This window comes from Chanos chanos, chromosome 1 (genome assembly GCF_902362185.1).
Source record: "Chanos chanos chromosome 1, fChaCha1.1, whole genome shotgun sequence".
In the NCBI taxonomy this organism is placed as follows: domain Eukaryota; kingdom Metazoa; phylum Chordata; class Actinopteri; order Gonorynchiformes; family Chanidae; genus Chanos; species Chanos chanos.
This window is the reverse complement of record NC_044495.1, coordinates 29569764-29590628: the sequence shown is the minus strand read 5'-3', so window position 1 is coordinate 29590628 and position 20865 is coordinate 29569764. Positions and strand designations below refer to the sequence as shown.

The window sequence follows — 20865 nt, the reverse complement described above, 5'->3', positions numbered from 1 at the left end:
TAGGCCAACGTCTCTGCCAGTCTCTTGCATAAACTCGCCGTCTGTCCTTCGACCTTTTCTTGACCTCTCAGGCATTTGCAGAGGACATTCCTGATGTCATAGCAGCCAAATAAAACCACGAGGTAGATCAGCTGACAACCTGATGCTCACGGCTCAGTTTTTACGAGTGTGTACGGTGTAAGGGCCGGAACGCTCCCTCCCCCCATGACCACATACCTACAGTCACGCTGGAAACCTGAGCAAAAACTCAACAAGACCTGACAGAGAGAAACAGAGAAACTCTTACCTGCTTCCAGTAAGGTACGGGACAACTCAGTGGTATGTTGAGGACTCTGACCTTTTCACACACACACGCACATACACACACACACGCACACTCTCTCACGCACGCATAGACACATGAAGGGCTCCTGCAGGACCCTGACCTTTTAATACACACAGTGTCAGTAATGAAGGTGGACGGCCCCCTGTTGCTCTGGCCCAGGACAAGCATGTGCCCTCATTCTGTGAACAAAAGAATAGAGCCACAACAACTATATCACCAAGTACTGTATGGGGGGTCTGGAGACTCGTGTCATGCTGTCGTTTGTCACCATGCCTGTCACTTTGATCTTGATTTCTTCACCAGCTTCACAAAGCTTAATCCTACCCCTCTCTAATTAGATCTGACCTGTCTAAAACCCCTTTTTCCCTCATAGGGTGAAAGGACATGTGTTGTCTCTCTCTGTCTTGCACAAACACTTCTCTCTCTCTCGCACACACGCGCACACACGCACACACACACGCAGTCGTCCCAGAATCTCTTGTAGAGAATAATATTCTGGGTAATTAATGTTCGATAACACACATTTATTTAGTTTCTGCATTTGCTGCATGAGAGTAGGAAAACAAAGGTAAAGCATTAAGGCTCACACACGCACACACACACATACACACATGCATGCTCACACACCCACGCACACACACAGGGAGAGAGAGGGAGAGGCCATAGCTGTGAGAAGGTCGGTAATTGAGCAGAGCCACTCAGCATTATTCAATTTAAGGGGTGATGGAACACATCTGTCGTCATGGAGCCAGTTCCCACTGTAACCCCTGGAGATGGTGCACACAGTGGTCGAGCAGGATTGAAATCAGTATGTGTGTGTGTGTGTGTGTATGAGAGAGAGAGAGAGCAATCAATGTTAATGCCACAGAGCTAAAGTCTAACAAAGAAGAATAATCACCTCTGACATTTAGATCAGTCTTAATGCATTCTTTAAATCATTTAATTCCATCAATTTCTCACACTTATCTCTCTCTGTCTCCATCTCTCTCTCTCCCGCCCCTCTTCTTGGTAATCTCCATCTCTCAGTGTCTTTCTCACAGACATACACTCTTTGTGTGTCATATATGTACTCAATCTCTCCCTCTCTCACACACACACACACACACACACACACACACTGTCAGTGTCAGGGCTGGGAAGCTGTCATGTAAAAGTCTAAGCACTCAGGGGAAATACTGCTATTGATTGACGTGAGTAGTGACTTTAGGTCAGAGATTGTTCCGATGTGTCTGAGGAATAAAGGGCGTGACAGACAGATCCATATTCATTCTTCATTGGCTGTAATGGTATTGATGCTTCCTGCAATTGGCCAGACTACAACTGCAATTGTCATGGAACTGAGCTTGCTTCCTGTGTGTGTGTGCGTGTGTGTGTGTGCGCGCGTGAGAGTTTCTTGTATCTAATTTTCAGAAATGTAGGTTTTTAGATGGTGTCACTGTCATGTTCATGAAGAGGAAGCGACTCTAATCTAGCCCTGGAGGCAGGTTTTGTTTTAGCCACACTTAACTAAGTGCTCTGTGTTCAATTTTCATTGATTTGTTGGCTCACAATTTCTTTCTCTCACCATCGTGCTGTCATCGCTATTACACTTTCTCACATGCTTCCTTTCTGTAACAGATTCTTTCAGCTGCAAGCTCCTCCCCCTGCCGTGGCCTGTCTAATGTTTCTGATGCTCCACTTGTGCCAAATATGGTTTCTTCATTAGAATGCTCTCCCCCTCTCCTTCTCTTTCTCTCTTACACAGGTGGTTGCATGATTATTAGTAATTGTCTGAGCGCCTTAATAATTCATATCTAATTAATCCCATCCAAAGCATTATATCATCATCATCTTCATCATCGTCATCGTGCTCATCGGACGCTGAGGCCTGCTGATCGGCAGCAGTTTGTTTGTTACTTGATGTCTGAGAATCATGATGCAGCTTTCATTATCTATGAGTCACTCCCAAACACACACCACACACACACCACACACACACACACACACACACTTGTCTCCTGGCATCCCTTTTGGTTGGCAGATGCTTTTCTGCTCTGCTGGGCCGATATTGTATTTACATTAACTGTGTAATTCAATAGAGTCGGCAAAGCAGCTTGATCTCAATCAATACTGCTTTACAGGTGTCTAACCCTGAGCTGCCTGCCGACATGGGAATTTATAGACCATTAATTAGCACACAGCTCTGCTAATTACATCAGGATGAAGTGACGGAGAAAGCATAGGAATGCACTTGTGCTGGCAAACACTCACACACACACACCAGTCCCAGTCAATCCCATGATGAACACGTGACAAAGCAGTGGGCATCCAAGCATTTGTGAAAAGGTGCTGGAAAAGTTATTTTATTCAACAGAAAACTTAAGCCTGCTCTTTCTGTGTCTGTTAGTGTTCTCACTCTTTCTGTCTCTATCAGTTACACACACACAAACGCACACACTCTCTCTCTTTCTCTCACATACACACACATGTAGAGAGAGAGAGACATAAGGGTAGTAGGTTCATCAAACATTGAAGACGTCAGACTGTTCATGTAGTTTTTTTTTTTTTTTCCCCATTTTTTTTTCTGGTGAGAAAATCCAGCTGAAGATTAAAAAAAAACCCTCTGCTCCTTAAACAATCTTCTTTCCTTTCTTCCCCCTTTTTCTGTCTGTCTCTTCATCTCTCTTTGTTCTTAACTACAGAGGTTAATGAACACAGCATTTCCTGGTTGTCCGTCCCAAAGTTTGGGCCTCCTTCCTTTTAGGAGTAAGACCAAAAAATGAACCAAGCAAAGGCTATTGGCTCAAAGGCTTTGTCACCTCCACCTTCATAGCATCAGATCTCTGTTTGGTAAATACTGTAAATTGTAAATTGTGGTGGAGGTAGAACATCAAACATCATGTTGCAGGCAGTATCAACCACAATTTTTAGCACAGCATCAGCAGTCGTTTATAGACACACATGTACAACACACACTCACACACACACACTAAAACTTTTATTCTGCTTTTGATCTATTCATTTTTCTGGTGAGAACCTCCCAATATAAGAACTGCAGGTCTTTCAATGTAGAGGGATTAGAATATTTACATTCATTTTGTATAGAAATATGATTTATAATGTGTGTGAAGGTATATGAGAGGTTTTGGTAGCTGTCTGCTGTCGACTACATTTTCCACGGTAAAAAGATAATTGGATTAGAATGCAAGAGATCCCTGTATTTAGACCGGAAAGTCCTATCACATTTCCATTGCTTTCTCTCCCTCTCTCTCTCTCTCTCTCTCTCTCTCTCTCTCACACACACACACACACACACACACACACACACACATACTCTTATACATACAAATGAAGAAAAGTATAGATCCACTATAAAAGAGACACACAAATAATCGTAGCATGGATGGTTATCCCGGAATCACACACCACACATACACAGATGTGAGCAGAGCAGAGCAGGCATTGTAATATGTGCTCATGGAGCAGTGTTCAGCTTTGTTTCTGATGGTGCATTCTAATGGCCATCTCTCGTTCACTTGTAAGAGACAGATCAATGCCACTGAGAGACGAGAGCGCTCCCTCTCTCTTTTCACAGGCACTGGGCCGTGGATAAAGTGCTCAGCTCACACAAAGCTTCAAATGGAGCGACAAAGCACCTGTACCTCCTTCTCCACTTCCACACATCCTCACACACACACACACACACACACACACACACACACACACACACACATCGCACAATCTCTGTTCGGAGTTATCTTAGATGTCTGTATATGCCAGGTTTGTTTGTACCAATGTATATGTAAGTGCCTGTTTGAGGGATATGTAGGGGTGTGTGTGTGTGACAGAGATAAAGATGGTAAATATGCTGACAGTCTAGAGGCTTGGGATGGGGCTCTGTGTGTGTGAAAGACAGTGCTGAATGGATTTTAACAGCTCACATTGATACCAGTGGTCTTTAGGTGAAACATGTGAAGGTGAAATGTTGAACTGGCATTGTGGTCAAGCACCAGTTCCACACACACTCTCCCCTAGTGCACATCACCCTCATAATTCATGCAGTTTCTCCCAAAGAGGGTCAAAAGCTGTAGGCGGCCAAATGTGAAAGGGTAGGAGAAAGTGAGCGAGACAGTGTTGGACAGGTGAATAGATGAGAAAATGGAACGGTGGGAGGCCATTATAGGTCTGAGTGCAGGCTACGGTTGCTGAGAATTGTGTATTACTCAAACCGTTCTTCTGCTGGCTTTATTCATGTCCATCTGATGATGCCAGGCCTTGGCTCTGTTCTGTTAGTTTGCATTAGTGTGTGTAATAGTGTCAGCTTAGCTTTGCACCAGTGCATTGTCAACATATGACCTGCTTCCTCCATAGACCCCAAAACAGACTGTTGACTGACTTTACCTGCGCTGTGTGTCTGTGTGTACACAGAATGGAAAGAAATGGTTTTACTCTCACGGGTGTAATGTCGTCCTGTCCAGTAACTCCTCCTGCTGCAACTGGAACATATCAGTTAACAATATGGCAATGCCATTTATTTTATTGACTGCTGTGTTGCCTTTTCAGTTTCCTTTTTACTCTCTGCCAACATTTATCTCTTTACGGGGAAACAGAGAAAGTGCTAGAATCACGAGGTGGTCCTTGAAAAGAGAGCAAGAGTGAGATTTTGTGGAGATGTGTGGTGATGTATCGGTGCTATCAGGACCTCGCCATCTGTTTCTCTCTTAATTGGTATGCACGACAATATTTTTCCAACCCATAAACAGTAATGAAAACGTACACCTCCTCCTAATATTCGCTAATGAAACTCCTGCAGAATTCCAGACGCATCCATTATAGAGGCGATTATGGGATATTGTGGATTAGCACACGTTTGTTTTACCGTCGTTGCAAGACTAGAGAAGCGTGTCCAGTAGCCGAGGGACACGCGAGCAGACCTCGCTGATTTGCGCCCATTAGAAAGCCATTGTCAGTAAGTGTGCATGTGTGTCTCACAAACCAATAGTGTTAGAGATAGAAAGGCAATGTGTTGCCGATTTCCGCTACGATAATGACTGCAGGGGAAAGGAATTGTGCACGGGGAGATGGCAAACAAATACAGCCGTTTAAAAAGCTGGCACGAGGTGAAAGCTATAAGCTATCGAGAGTCACGCACAGGAAATGTTGGACTCAAAGGCACGGTGGCGAATAACTTTGTTAGTCCCTACAGACATGCACTCCAAACCTTCGTTTTTTTTCACAAGCCTTAACATTTCCCACTTTCTGTCCAGACTAAGAATCTGAAACCTGAATAGAAGCTTGTTTTGTTCTTGTAGGACAGTTTTTTACGGCTCCGAGTTCCCTCGAGACTGTGTTTAGTCAGGCAGAGTTGAGCTGTGAAAATCAGATGACCTGTGCAGAATAGCTTCAAACATTTCACTCACACTCTTTGCAGTGTGTCTGACTAAAGGGTCAGCCTCCCTAGCGCTAGACCAAACCTCTGCCATTGCAGATCAGCAGGAGAGGAGAGAAAAAGTTCATTCAAAGTGAAAGAGCAGGTAAAACTGCGTCTATTAGAAGTTCATGACTACTCAGTTGAACATGCATGACAGGCTTGTGGTTTGTGAGTTCGACTCTTTGAAAAATCCTTTCACACACACACACACACACACACACAGGCATGTGTTCTGAAAGGCCTCTTTTCCTTTCTGTGTTGTGGAGGTGAGTGCCAGCTGTAATGGTGCCTTATTAAAGCATCATAGGCAAGTTCAGCTTGTGCTGGTCAGAGGAACACCTGGAGATTTCAGAGAGAGGGAGAGAGAGACGAAGGGGGCAGTTCTGGAGCCCACTGGTTATAATTTCCTCCACAAAAGAGAAAGTCAGAACACTTTGTAAAAGAAAGAGAACCTTTTTGAAATTAGACATGCATTATAACATTTCACAATGCACAATGCACGGTAATTTTACTGTGTAGGTCACTTGAGCAAATCAAATGCTTTTCACATTTCTGCTCTCTAATAAAAGCCAGTTTCTCTCTGTCTCCTTGTCAAAGATAATGCGCTTGTGGTCTAAATGACTGGACAAATACTCAGCACCTGTCTGCCCCCCCCCAACTCTCTCTTTCATACCTGGAGGGTAACAGTGTAAGTGTGAGGAAAGGTGAAAGCTCCATTGACCATGTAGGTTTGAAACAGACATTTGTTGTTTGTGTTTTCAGTCTGCTGTGGCCCAGAGCTCTTAAATGAAGCAAGACACACACACACACACACACACACTCCCAAGATTATTCCATTCAATCACAAGAAGACAAATAGAGGGAGAAGTAAATGAGAAACACAAATGAATAAATATTAGGCTTCAGGAGTGAAGAGAAAAAGAGTGAGTGATTCAGGGGAGAGGTAAACAGATGGAGGGTTGTCAGATGAAGGACCCACGGTCCAGATGCCTCAGGTCATAACACACACACACACACACACAAAGTCCAGTAAATCAGGATGTGGTCACCGGTGGCGGTTTGATCGTTGTCCAGTTTGTGGTCATTATGACTGCTCCTGATGTCTGAGATACACTGCCCCTGCTCCTTGTTTGGCTGCCAGTAACACACACACACACACACACAGGAGAGAGATGCTGGGTAATGGCTATCCTCCAGATGCCTGGGAACGTCCCAGAACTTCAGGTTTCGGTCACTTGATCTGTGGGCATATGTTGTGGGCATGTGCAACAGCCAACCTGTCTTGAGGTGCTGTCAAGGTTGATCAGTTACTCATCTCTGTGGTCACACACTCCCTAAATGCCATCTCCATAGCAATGAGGCAAGGTGGAATTGTCTCCTGGTTAAACTGATGTTTATCAGATGTCTTGTGGTAGCGTAGTCGTGGTATTTATAGTGCGTTTGTTTAGTGGCTAGAGTGAGTGTGTGTAGGGGGTGATGTTTCCACACATTAAAATGCAAATCAAAGAAAACCAAAAGTATGGAATCCCTTTAAAGTGTGTAAATTAAGGCGCACATCTTTAATGACTTGTATGTATAAATAAGAGTGTGTGTGTGCGTGTGTGTGTGTGTGTGCGCACGCACGTTGGACTGGCATTTAGCATTCTTATGGATTCCTTTATTTAAACCTGAAAATGTTTGCTTTTGTTTTAGTGCTACATAAGAGGATGAACACACATCCCTCACATGTGCAGTTTAAGAACGTTAGTCACACATAACGTGTGTGTGTGAGAGAGAGAGAGAGAGAGAGAGAGAGAAAGAGAATACATTTTACAGCTCCATTCTGACTAAGAGCCTGAAAGAACCCACTCAAGTCAGAGAAAAGGCAACAGGATGAAAAAGGGTAGAAACTACAGTCAGGATTAATGTTTTACCTTAATATATCTGTCAAACACAATCACACATACACACACTTACTCTCACACAGACTCAATTGTTCCTCTACCTGCACTTTTCTAAAGTGCATTTTTAGCCTAAAAATTGTCTGATAAATGTGATGCTCACTAATGAAGGCTCATGGTGTTGCCTTCACTAACAAGTACACACACACACACACACACACCCACTCATACACACAGCAAAAGAGAGAAAAGTTTAAATGACTTGGTTGCTATTTTATGCATATGTATTTAGTATCTGTGTGTTCAGGATTAATGCGTTTAGAGAGTCACCATGTATCTACACAACGCACACAAGATTCTGTTGTCATACTTTTTTGCTATTGACAAGGTTTTCTGTGAACATCAACTGATGATGTTTCATAACTGTACTTTTTTGCTCTGATTGTGTGTGTGTGTGTGTGTGTGTGTGTGTGTGTGAGTCTCGTTAGTGTAGAAGCATGCCAGCATGTGGCTTCATTAGTGAGTGTGACATTTATCGCGTCATTTTTGCCAGCGTCGTGTGTTCCTTGTTGCTATAGTAACTACTACACCCACCACGGTAGCAATTGTACCAAGTGCAGTTATAATTTCTACATTGCACGCACGAACAAAAACACACACACATACACACATGCTCCATGTACGCACATTCAGCTTTTGATACCAGTCTGTCCTGATTCTGCCAGATCAGGATTTTTTTCTTGACTAACCCTTTGGGAGCTCTGAGAGTTAACACACTGAATTTGAAAAATAAGATTCTACTCTTCCAAACGAATGGGCCTCTATGCACACGTTAGTTTAGCATTGTAGTGATAAGGACAACAACATTTAGAGCGTCAAAGTTAAATTATTGTTTGGTTGTCTTTACAAAGGAGTTGAACGAGAAACAGATAAAGGGAGACACAGTGTGAAAGAGATAAGGGGGAAGATACCCTATGGCAAGAAGTACAAATCCCTCCAATTAAAGGCAAAGGGATTTGGGTTTTTTTTTTTTCAGCACTGTCAACAGAACATTTTTAATTCTCCAGTGTGATTCATTAGGATCATAAAGCTTTCCTGATGACTGGTATTCACCTGTCACCAGAGAGAGGAGAAAGGGAGAGAAAACAGCCAGCAAACAACAACCTGGTGTTAACTTTCAATGGCAGTGCCATTAAAAAATGCTCCCTTCTCCCAAATACACACACACACACCAGCTCTTTCAGCTGCTTCCTTTTAAAGGGGGGAAATTACAGGTTGGCTGCTTCCGCTCAGCTGGCTTTCAGCTTACTCTGTGTTTGTGTGTGTGCGTGTGTCTGTGTGTGTGTGTCTGTATGTGTGTCTGTGTGTGCACTTGTGTCTGTCAGGGTATGTTCTTGTATACGTGGTGAAGTCGACTTGAAGATAGTTTGTTACTGATTCCTCACATGTCATGCCGGATAAAACTGAGGCATTCTTTATAGCCACACACACACACACACACACATGCCTCAGAGAGGTACAGCATGATGAAAAGTCTAGTTAAGCCATTAAGGCAGACAATTGGCTCAAATTGAGAGCGAGGTGGAGAGAATGAAAGAGAGGGAGAGGGATGGAGGGAAAGCTAAGGCAGGAGTGGATCCACTTGACAGCTTAATCTGTGCCTCAGGACTTACTCGCATACATACACACACAAATCTCTCTCTCTCTCTCTCTCTCTCTCTCTCTCTCTCTCTCTCTCTCTCTCTCTCTCTCTCTCCCTCTCTTTCTTCTTTATTGTTCGTCTCACCTAGTCATCAGTGCTGCTTTACTCGCCCATGCAGAGAACACATAGGAAAAAGAGTGAGAGAGGTAATAAGTTGCTAGTACAATGTCAATTCTCCTGGCCCCTGCTCCAGGCCTGATGTGCGTGTGTGTGTGTGTGTGTGTGTGTGTGTGTGTGTGTGTGTGTGTGTGTGTGTGTGTGTGTACAGCAGCAGTTCTACTGGTGTACCGTGACTTGAGTCTTTGTGTTTCTGGGATTGTGTCTTGTAAAACAGAACAATTAGTGATTGTGTGGTTATAGGGCTGGTGTATAAACACACACACACACACACACACTGTCTCTTGCTGTCCCATCCCCTGACAGAGGGATACAGGAGTGAGTCTGTGCAAGCCTCTCTCGCTCTTTTTCTCTCTCTCTGGTGGATCTGGTTAGATTTAGGCCCTGGCTTTACAATCAGTCCTCTCTCGTGACATGGTTGTTTCTCTTGATTGTATTTTTGATTGGCGTTGCAAGTTCTCCTTATCGGCGTCGTATCTCTGAGGGTTAGAAGACATTTAGTGGAGGAAGTAGGCGAGTGGCAGTTGCTGAGAAGACCTGGGGGGAAGTCTTTCTCTTGTTTATTTGATATGTCCTTTAAGTCGTTTAAAGAGTTGGGCGTCTCTGCTGAAAGACTCAGCTATTTCTGCAAGAGATGGATGACTAGAGTCCACAGGTCTGTCCTACGTCTCCTTTCTTTCTTTCTTTTTCTGCCTCTGTTATTTTGTCTTCAGTTAGCTGGTTGCTGGTTTCCTTTTTATGCCCTGTAAGGGTATGTTTCTGTTTGTTAGCTGCATACTTCAACATTTTCTTGTGAGCGCGTCTTAAAAAATGGCTGTGTTGAAGAGTGTGTGTCCAAGTCGATATTGCCCTGAAGGTAGCGACGTTCAGTGTCGGAATATTGCCTCGTTTGAACGCGCGCGTGCACACAAACACACACACACACACACACATACTCAGACAAAGATGAGTGTTTTGTTCATTTCATTTTTGTCCTGCCAGTAATCGTATGACTGGAGATGTTTTGTGGTTGAGTGCTTTCTGCTTATTCAAGGGTGTTGGTTCTCTCTCTCTCTTTCTCTTTTTCTGTCTTTCTTTCTGATCTCTTCTTTCTCTTAATCCATGTTATTGCCAGTGCTGAATTATTCCCTACATTCCACCTGTTCATCACATCACTGTTATAAACACAATGTCAGTGTCTTTTCAACAGTTTGCTCTGCACACACACACACACACACAAGCTGTTGGTAAAAGAGAGGAAGAACTGGCTTAAACTAGCCTTTGTGGCCGTATCTTGTTTGTATCTCGTATCTTGTTCCTGGTGACTGAAAATCAAAATGACCAATTTACTCTGCAAACATGAATCTCTGACAGTAGCTCTCCCTTCTACAGTTTTGACAAACTGTCATCAAAACACAGCCAAATTCATATCTGAAATAACGTGATGTCAGAACAGGGCTGTAAAGTGGGAGGGGGAAAACACCCTGCTTTGCCTGCTGTCGTATCCCATTTCAGCAAGTCAGGGTGGAATGTCAGGATTCACACTGCCTCCTCTGTTGAGCAGACATGTAGTATTTGGATCTGTGTTGAGTTGAGCTAAGCATGTTAATCTGTGTTATAGGGGAACAGAAAATGGAGCTAAAACCTCTCTCTCTCTCTCTCTCCCTCTCTCTCTCTGTCTGCGTGTGTTTGCGTGTCTGTCTCTGTGCAGTAACGGCACAGGAGGGAAAATGAATGGGGCACTGGAGCACTCAGACCAGCCGGATCCAGATGCCATTAAGATGTTCGTGGGTCAGATCCCACGCTCCTGGTCAGAGAAGGAGCTGAAGGAACTGTTTGAGCCGTACGGAGCAGTCTACCAGATCAACATCCTCCGAGACCGCAGCCAGAACCCTCCGCAGAGCAAAGGTACTCCGTCAGACTCCCTCTCTCTGTTTTTCTCTTTCTGTTTCTCTCTCTCTCATGCACACACACACGGACATACTCAAAACCAGAGTTGAGCATATAGCGTGTTTTCACTAAGACACACACCTGTACACATAGTCTGAAACCGCCATAGAGCTAAGGTACTTTGACAGATTATCTGCGCATCACACACACATTACCATGCACCAGAGTAACAGACAGAGACACACACAGTTGATGCAGTTATACTACAACAAAGGCAAATACATCCCCGCACATGCATACACACGCGCACACAAGAAACTACAGTACAGTGCAGTGACATGTGAATGTATAATGAAATAAAAAGACCCATACAGAAGCATGGACCAGAAGAGCGTTCTAAAGCCCTGGTAGGTTAGTCATTCAGTTTGTCATTCCATGCGTCAGGAAACAGCTTGTGTGTGTGTGCGTGCGCACGTGCGTGGGTGCATCTGTGCGTGGGTGTGTGTGTAGCTCAGTGCTCGAGTGAGTGAGGGAGGGCATATGTGTCTTAGTGCTAAAGTATGGATGTGAACAAGTTCATCTCTCTGGTGAGATTCTGATGACGAGCATCCAGACAGTCTCTCTTCACACACTGTCCTTCATACTTTATTTGTTGTGGTTGAGTCAGGAGAGGGTGGAAGAGAATTACTCACCCACCATCTCCTGACTTTTTCCTCTCTCAGAGCCCCTTGCTACTGCAGCGTGTGTGTGTGTGTGGGCATGTATGCATGTACAGTATTTTTATATGTGCGTGTGTGTGCTGGGGGGTTTGGCAGGAGAAGGGGTAGAGAGAGAGAGCAATAGAGAAGGATGGTAAAAGAGAGAGTGAGAGAGAGAGAGGGAGAGTGAGTGGTCTTGTGGGAGTACTGATTGTTTATGGAAGTGGGCTCATTTAATGTACTGACCATAACCATGAAGTTCCTTTGATTTAAGTTTGCTTTGCTTTACACACACACACACACACACACACACACACACACTCTTCTCAGGAAGTCAGAGCCAGAGAGAGGCAGTGCATCCCTGGGTGATGGAGCAGCGGGAAAGCAGGGCTTGCTGGATGGCTGGGTACAGCAGACTCTTTTGTAATGATGTATTCTTACCTGCCTTTGAAGTCTTGTGTATCACTACTGCATTTGGGCTCGACACACCCACGCACACACGCATACACCAGCACCAATAAATGAATAGGTCAGTATCTATCTAGATCCTTGCTTGTTGCTGTCAAGTAGGACATAACACACAGAAATGCAACAGTGTAATTTTGTTTGTTTTTGTGTGTGTGAGAGTGTGTGTGTGTGTTTTGCACAACAATTCCATGTCTGAGAATCTTTGTCACTGGTAATTTCAGTGATGTTTCAGTTGGAGAGCTTCAGGTGTTTGGATGGTTTTAAAAAGTAGATTAAGTCTGACAAGTAGATACTTCACTTAGCCAACCCTCAACAAAACTACCAAGCTTCCTCTCCCAAAGCTAGCCTATATTTTATAGATTTGAGAGTGTAGACAGAATTACTGTTAAAAGACATCAGAGAAAGTTATAAAATGTTAAAATTGACTTCAGAGTCTTAAAAAATATTTTCAAGCATATTTAAGTATTCAAAAAAATTGACTAAATGCAATATTTTAAGCTTGCCTGGCCACTGTTATCAAGTGCATGTCTTTGTGTGTGTGTACACTAGGGCCGCAACTAACAACTGTTTTGATAGTCAAATAATCTATCGATTATTGACACAAATAATCGACTATTCGGATTATGAATCGCACAGTTACTCAATCGCACTTATTTATCTGTCGGCTTTTACATTTAGCTTGAGATTTTGTTTTAGCCCTATGCTAACTAACAATAAAGACAATAAAAATGAGAACTTCATTCAAGAACACGTCTTTTAATGGATGGTTGCTAGGACTAAATCAGTATGGGCAGTTCCTTGCTGGGGAGTACAAGTCTGCTTCCTTTGAAGAAAGCCATCCATGGCAGCATTACGAGATCCAACAAACCCATAACTCATTCAAATGAGAGTTGTAGAGTTGTAGAAATCTTTTGCAATTTAGAAAGCATCATATTCTCCGTTGTTCTCTAAACTCATGCACTCGGCAGCAACACCATCGCCATAAACATCGTCATGACAATGCTGCAACATTTAAGCAGAGAATTTCCAAATAGCAGATAGGCTCTGTTTTAACATTGTGAAGTCAGGGCACATTTGGAATGTGAACAGGATCGTTGTGAGTAATAGGTTATTATTTGCTGCACTGTATGTTCAACGTCATTAATAATTTATTGATCAAGAAAAAATGTATTTCAAAATAGAAAACGTTACAGCTCATGACGTGAAGTAACATGGTTTTTAACATTAGCCGGCTAGCATAGCTAATGTTAACTAACTTAACAAGAGGAGTCTGTACAATCCAGAGAGCCAACGTACCACCTCTTCAGTTGCGAGCATAACTGATGTGCTCCCATGCCAGGCAAGGTCAGTTTGCAAATGCTACAGTTGACAGCCTTCTTGGCAGAGTTAAGAGTGAAATGCTGTCACACTTTTGAGGTCTTTGGTCGTGAAGGTGTTGCTCTGTTGTTCACCCCAGTAAAGCAATGTAGCTTAGGCCACATGTCTGAATATTCTGAGGCAGCACGAAAAACACACATGATGACGTCACCAACCAGTCAACAATTAAATTCGTTGGTAACTAATTTGGTCATCGATTTTAGTCAATTACGTCGATTATTCGTTGCACCCCTAGCGTACACACACAGGATGGTTACATTACATTACAGGTTTGTGTGAACCTTAGTCTTGTTTCTGTGGTCTTACTCAAATGCAAAACAACCGTCTGTGTCATAATTCACCTGTATTCACTTTTGCAGCCTAAGATTGAATTTATATTGTGTCCGTGTGTATATTTAGAAGAGATTGAACTTAATCTCTGTGTGTGTGTGTATATGTGCGTGTGTGTTTATGTGAGAGGGAGAGAGACTGTGATTTGTGTTTGTGTATGCGTGTGTGTTTGCACATGTGAGTGTGTGAGACTGAACTGTGATTTATTTGATTTCTTCTAAAGAAGAAATCAAATAAATCTCAGATCCAATCAGAGAACCCATTAGCTCTGTTAGCCATGTTCTTAAAGGCAGTTTACTCAGAAACTTCAGCTGTATGTGTGTTTATCTACATACAGTTATGTTATCCAGCAGTCTTTTAAATAATGTTTAAATAGATTTCAGAATATTGATGCAATTTATGTGTTTTTCTTGGTAAGCATATTTTGGTTGTTGGCTTTGTGAGGGTGTGTGTGTGTGTGTGTGCATGCGAAGTGGGTCTCTTTGGCTGTTGAGAGCACTGCACTGCTGTCAGAGATGAGCGAGTCCTCAGTAATTCCTGCCAAGTGTCCCTCCCTCTCTCTCTCTCTCCCTCTCCCTCTCTCTCTCTCTCTCTCTCTCTCTCTCTCTCTCTCTCTGTATGTGTATGTATGCAGCAAAGAGGGCCTTCAGTGCTCTTGCTCCTCTCTCTTCTCACTAAATAAAACATGCCAGTACTTTCTGCCTGTTCAACGCCCTTACTAGACTCCCATATCCCCAAACACTCACACGCGCACACACACGCACACACACGCAAAGAGTAAATATATTCTGCACTGTTATTCTGTTATATATTCAGCTCTAGTCCATGTTGTCTTTTTAGTTGAAAAAAACATTTGTGTCCCACATTTAAACAATTGGTATGAAATCATGTATGGAAATAATGAAGGGGTGTGTTTAGGACACACATGACTTTATGTGTCACAGCTTTAGTTGGAACTAAGCATATTGTTGTGGAGACAAAAATAGAGGTTCAGGTATATGTGCACACACACACACACACACACACACACACACACACGCACACACACACACACATAAACCTCACAGACACACATACACACACCACAGACATACACACTGCAACTCCTCTCACTTTGATGTGTCATTTTGACAGTAAAGAAGCAAAGAGCGGAAGAATTTGCTCAGTGAAACAGTGCCAAGCTCTAATGAAGCCCAGATACAGGAGAGAAATCTTATTTGTTTCAGCATACAACTTCTTATTCAGTTTTACTTTCAAAAGGTGCAACAGAAATAGCAGTTGCTAGAGAAAATGTTGTGAACACTGAAAAAAATTCAACCATCTCTCCCTCCCTCCCTCCCTCTCTGTCATTCGTTATCTCTCTTTCTGTCTCCCTATCTCTCCCCCTGTCTGTCTTTCTCTAGGATGCTGTTTTGTTACATTTTACACAAGGAAAGCCGCTCTGGAGGCCCAGAACGCACTGCACAACATAAAGACCTTAACTGGGGTGAGTGACTGTTTTATGTGTAGAACTTGCATTTTGGACTGAGTGTGATTTGGTCTAGTAAGTTATGGATTTGGTACAGCAAAGCAGTTATGTAGACTCTTCAGTGGATTCAAATCAGGACAAAGTCTTAAAAGGAAATATAAAATCCATGTTGTTTTTTAATCAACATTTTCATAATGATGTAAATTAAATGAAATAAGTACGTGATGATAAATGCGATGTAGCCCATTCTAAGTGGTAATATTGTGCATGCAGTAATACATTGTAGATCAATGATCCTGTAGATATCAATAGCTTGAGATGAGTCCAGTCTGTGTCATGTGTTTTTTCATCTGACGATGAACATTTTTCAAGTAGTCAGAGGCACTCATCTATCTACAGTCATTTTCGAGAGCTTCTTAATTTGAGATGCTTTTATCCAGAATCTTGCAGATGACAAAGATGCTTTTAAAGGTGACATAGCATCCTTTGGCTTCACACACTTTAGTGAAACTAGACACAGGAGGGTGTCGTATGGTCCAACTCTAAGAGGAATCTTTGCCTCAGTTTCAGATTATGCTGGAGGGAAATACTGAATACATTTGTTGTTTTGTATTGATATTTTCATAGAATAAATATGAGTAAGAGTTATTGGTTGAAATTTACTTACATTTTAAGGATGTTCTAATCACTAAGTTTCAAGAGGACTTTGGAGAAAGTCGTATTTTTAAGCAGCATTTGTCGTTGGGGTGGATTTTGGTTAATTCTGTGTGTGGAGCAGTGGAATTTGTGGTGAATTCAGAGGTTGGGTTTGGATAAGATTTTCTCTCTCTCTTTTGAGTGTGTCGGGTTTTGTGTGGATTTGGAACTCATGAAGCCTCCTGGTTGTGTTGAAACGGAGATAAGAGGTGAAATCAATCACTATGGAAACAGCGGGCTGCAAGCTCTGCGCAGCTTTAGAGATGGGAGTGGGGAGATTTTCTTGTGTGTGTGTGTATGTGTGTGTGTGTGTGTGTGTGTATGTGTGTGTGTGTGTGTGTATGTGGGAGTGTGTGTGTGTCTGCATGTCTGTGTGTTCTCTTGTGTGGGTGTGAAAGGAAACATTGCTGAGGCCGTATCGACTTGCAAGGAGAGGAATTTTAAATGTGTCTGCCTGAAAGCTACACAAACACACACAGGCAGACTTTCACTCTGAGACCCTCACAGATGTGGGATACACTGAGGGGAGATCAATAGTAATGTGATGGCAGCAGTGGTGGGTGCTCCTCAGGGTTAGCTGGCTTTATCTAAAGCAGTCATCTGTGGGAACTGCTCGCTCACTAACTATCTCCAACACAGTCATGCCAAGCCCACACTCACCAACACACACACACTCACAGAAAGCAAGAGAGAGAGAAAGGAGTGAATGGGAGAGAGGCATGATGACGTTGGTAAACTTGGTGTGCTTCAGGACCAACCACTGTTTACTTAGCACCCATATGGTGTCTCAGCTGAAAACCTATGAGTAACACACACACACACCCACACACACACACACAAGAGCTGGGTGATATGGCCAAAAATGTTATCATGATAAATATTTTCATATCAGTCAATATCGATAATTATCACGATAAATGTCAAATCATCATTTCTTTCAAGTTTAAAGGCTGATTTTTGCTCCTGAATGAAAGTTGAAGAAACCAGATGGTTAACTCTTGATTTAAAGTATTCTCTATGGTCAGAACATGACAAACACTTGCCAAACAGCCAGTGTTAATTTCGTCGACGAAAACTGTAACGAAAAATGTTCATCCATAAACTTTTTTCCCACAACAAAAACGAGACGATAACTAAATAAAAAATACCTCAAACCTCAAGAGGTATTTGAAGACGCACCACCAAGAAATATATGATAAGAAAAGTTAGACTTTTATCAAAATCAATGTAAAGGCTTGCCTTTGTTAGCTAGAAGCAGGTGGCTATGTTTTCTTGTTCACTTGACTTGGTAACGTTAATTGTGCATACCGATAGCACGCCTAAAAATATCTGTGTGCTTGATGAAATCACTGTAATGATTTAATTTTGAAAAAATGCAAATTGACAAAAATGTGGCAAATGCATCTGACTAAAATTTGACTAAAACTTGTCTGGTTTTCGTTGACTAAAACTAGACTAAAACTAATAATGATCAAATGACTAAAATACGACAAAAACAAATATGTATTTTAGTCAAAAGAAAAATCTAAATCACCTGCCAAAATTAGCACTGCAAACCGTGAAACATTTCACAAATCTGAGGTAGAACATTCAAAGCAATTATAATGATGATCTTTTTTTCAACATCAAAATATGAGTAAAATATAGTAAAATCCTTTTTCAGTCCTTTTTCCTCAACAAAATAAATATCTTAATAGAAAAATTAGGCTAAGTGCTGCAGTGTGATACAGCATACATGTAAGATAGCTCAGACTGCAAAGTATAAATGTGTTTTAAAGGATAATGTCAATAAGTAAAACAATAAGTAGACAAAGAAATCTTAATTCAGGTCAGCATGCCAAACCCTGTGTACAGACGAGTTGTAAACAGTTTGAAAGTGTTTACAACACTTATTTGGGACTGTAATTTCTTTCTTTCTGCATGTTCATTTTGCTTATTTTGCTCATTCCGCTCCAACTACAAGCCTGTTATCCACTGTGTCTGTAAACAATACCATGTGCTGGCCTGAATTTATACCTCTCATTGCGCAATGCATACCTCTATTCCTGCGACATGATTGGCAGTTTGTGATTCATTTCTGTGCATGCTAATTAAGCATGGAAATTAATTGTATCAAACATTTATTGAGCATTTGTTATGTTTCTATCGAGGAAAATAATATCGCAATAATTATTGTTATCGTTTTATTGCCCAACCCTAACACACACACACACACACACACACAGACCAGGAACAAAGATAAAGTAAAACAATTAAAAATGGACATGTTACTTTTGCCTAGCCAAACTGAGTCATTTTAAGAGAAGAAAACTATGCTATTGCTGACATATTCACTGGCCATGTAACTGTGGGTTAAGGGTGAGGCATATAGTCAGTCTTTCATGATTCGCCCATGTCCAATTCGCCTAATAATTCACCCAAGCTTGTAAAGTGTTTGGGGAGGTTTTTGTTTGTTTGTTTGTTTGTTTTTGTTTGTTTTTTTCATTATTTAGCACACAATTTTGAACATACTGATGCTTGCTGGTATTCACCTCAACACTGAAGGCATAAAGATACAGAAAAACAAACACCAATCACTTCACATACACTAACACTCACAGTGAGACTCAAAGCTCTCAGCAAATTGGCCAGGCATGGTTGAGTGAGATTGTCCACTAAATTGTGTTTTTCATTAGCATCTGATAGATGAAAAAATGAGTGTTCCTTAGAGCTGACCAGTGGTGGTCTCTGAACACAATGTGTCCATGTGCGTTTGTGTGTGTTTGCCCTTCTAGCTCTTAACTCTTAAGTTGTGGACGGAGGAGAGCTAATCAAGGACACGTCCTCAAAAGTGTCCTCCAGCTGTGAACTTTTCTCTCTGTCTCTCTCTTTCACTTTGAGAGAAAGAAACATTTCGTGCATATTTTCTGCCTGCGGAAAGAAGGACTAGAAAGGAACCTCAAGGGCAACATGTTCAGTCAGACTGTGGTTTTGTGTGTCATTTCCCTTTAGAGGATTGTATGTTTGATCTGATCATGAATCTGTGCCTTTACAGGAATGTAAGGACAATTAAACACGGAAAACACAACATAAAATGAAAGACTGTAGGTGGAGAGAGACAAAGAGAAAGAGAAATGGAAGCACACACCAACCAATCTGACAAAATTAATCAAAAGTCCTCCTAAAAAACATTTTTGCCATTTTTCACACTGAGCTACCCCCTGATGAAGTATGAAGACTAGTTCATGGTGGTTGCTGTAACATTGTACTGTGACACTTTTTTTTAAAGTGTCTTGATGCCTCAGTTTGAACTTAGAACCTCAATGACTTGAAGTTCTGAGTTATAAAGTAATTATTCAAAATTTCAGTGCTTCAGTGAAGTATTTTACAGCGTCTCAAAATAATAAAGTTGAACAACTCAAAATTATTACATTCACATTTGATCAACATATTTGTAGTTTGAAGTTCTGTCAGACTTAGTGTAGCCAGTTTGCCCAGTTTGGGATGTTACTGGCATTATTTCAGGATGATTTTCATTGTTTCACATTACATTTGAGCCGTAACATAACTGCAATTTCAAAAAGGTTGGTTATTTTTGGAGAACTTCGCTTATTTTTTAGTTTCTTGTGGCAGTTTCCAAACCTTTTGATGTCATGATAAATGTAAGGCAACATCATTTGGAGATATTGTACCTGCAGTGATATAGAGTAAATCAGTGATCATAATACACGACAATAGCTCAGGAGGTAGGGCTGTGCCATATCGTATCATCCATGATATACCGGTACAATTCCTCCCCATGATAAGAATTTGTCATCCCACAATATTGACGATATAGTTGATGACGCGTTTACATACACGCCGCAACGTGGCCATCTCACATGTAGAATGAGAACAAGGATGGCGGAAGGCGAAGTTCCAACCCTAGACAAGGAGGAAGAATTAATCCGCAAAAAAGGAGCTTCCTCCATAATATAGAAGTGGTTTGGAAACAAAAGATCAGATGTGAATCAAATGTCTGTGATTTGCAAAGTGTGTCAAAAACCCGTATCAACAAAGGGTGGAAACACATCAAATTTGTTCCACCATCTCAAGCAAAAACACAGATCAGAATATGAGGAAAGCCAGAAGTTGCGCGAGGAGAAACCAGCAACAAGTAATGTTAAGCAAACTCCTTTAATTCAGAAGGTTATTGTCAGCATGTTTGCCTATGGCACTCCCTATGATAAAATGACAAAAAAAAATGCTGGAATGAACTGATGGAGACGGTGGCAGTTTTCTTAGCCAAAGACATGTTGCCAGTCCAAACTGTGGACAAGGAGGGATTCAGGTAGCATATCCCACCAAAAGAGGGTCAGACACTTGAACTGATGATTTTATATTTATCGGATCCCAAAACCAATATAAGAGCTGGTTACAAAACACAAAACAATTATGTTTTTCCTGGGGTTAGGTTATGAATCCTGCATGTGTTGGTGCTTGCATTTTCACTGGAATTTTAATTTGTGAATAAAATTCAGATTCTATTTTTTAGCCCAATTAATTG

General features: G+C 41.8%; 1 protein-coding gene across 7 annotated transcripts in view; it reads left to right on the top strand.

Annotated features, from left to right (window-relative positions):
• Nucleotides 1–20865, top strand: part of celf2 (cugbp, Elav-like family member 2) — a 62125-nt gene that overhangs the window by 12217 nt on the left and 29043 nt on the right. For 4 of the 7 annotated variants that reach the window (XM_030790819.1, XM_030790827.1, XM_030790802.1 and 1 more), the window contains exons 1-2: nucleotides 11144–11321; nucleotides 15580–15662. In XM_030790819.1, the coding sequence (XP_030646679.1) occupies nucleotides 11144–11321; nucleotides 15580–15662 (261 nt within the window). Of the gene's footprint in view, nucleotides 1–11124; nucleotides 11322–15579; nucleotides 15663–20865 lie in introns of those variants that run through there. The other 3 variants (XM_030790794.1, XM_030790778.1, XM_030790786.1) reach the window with 1 other exon arrangement.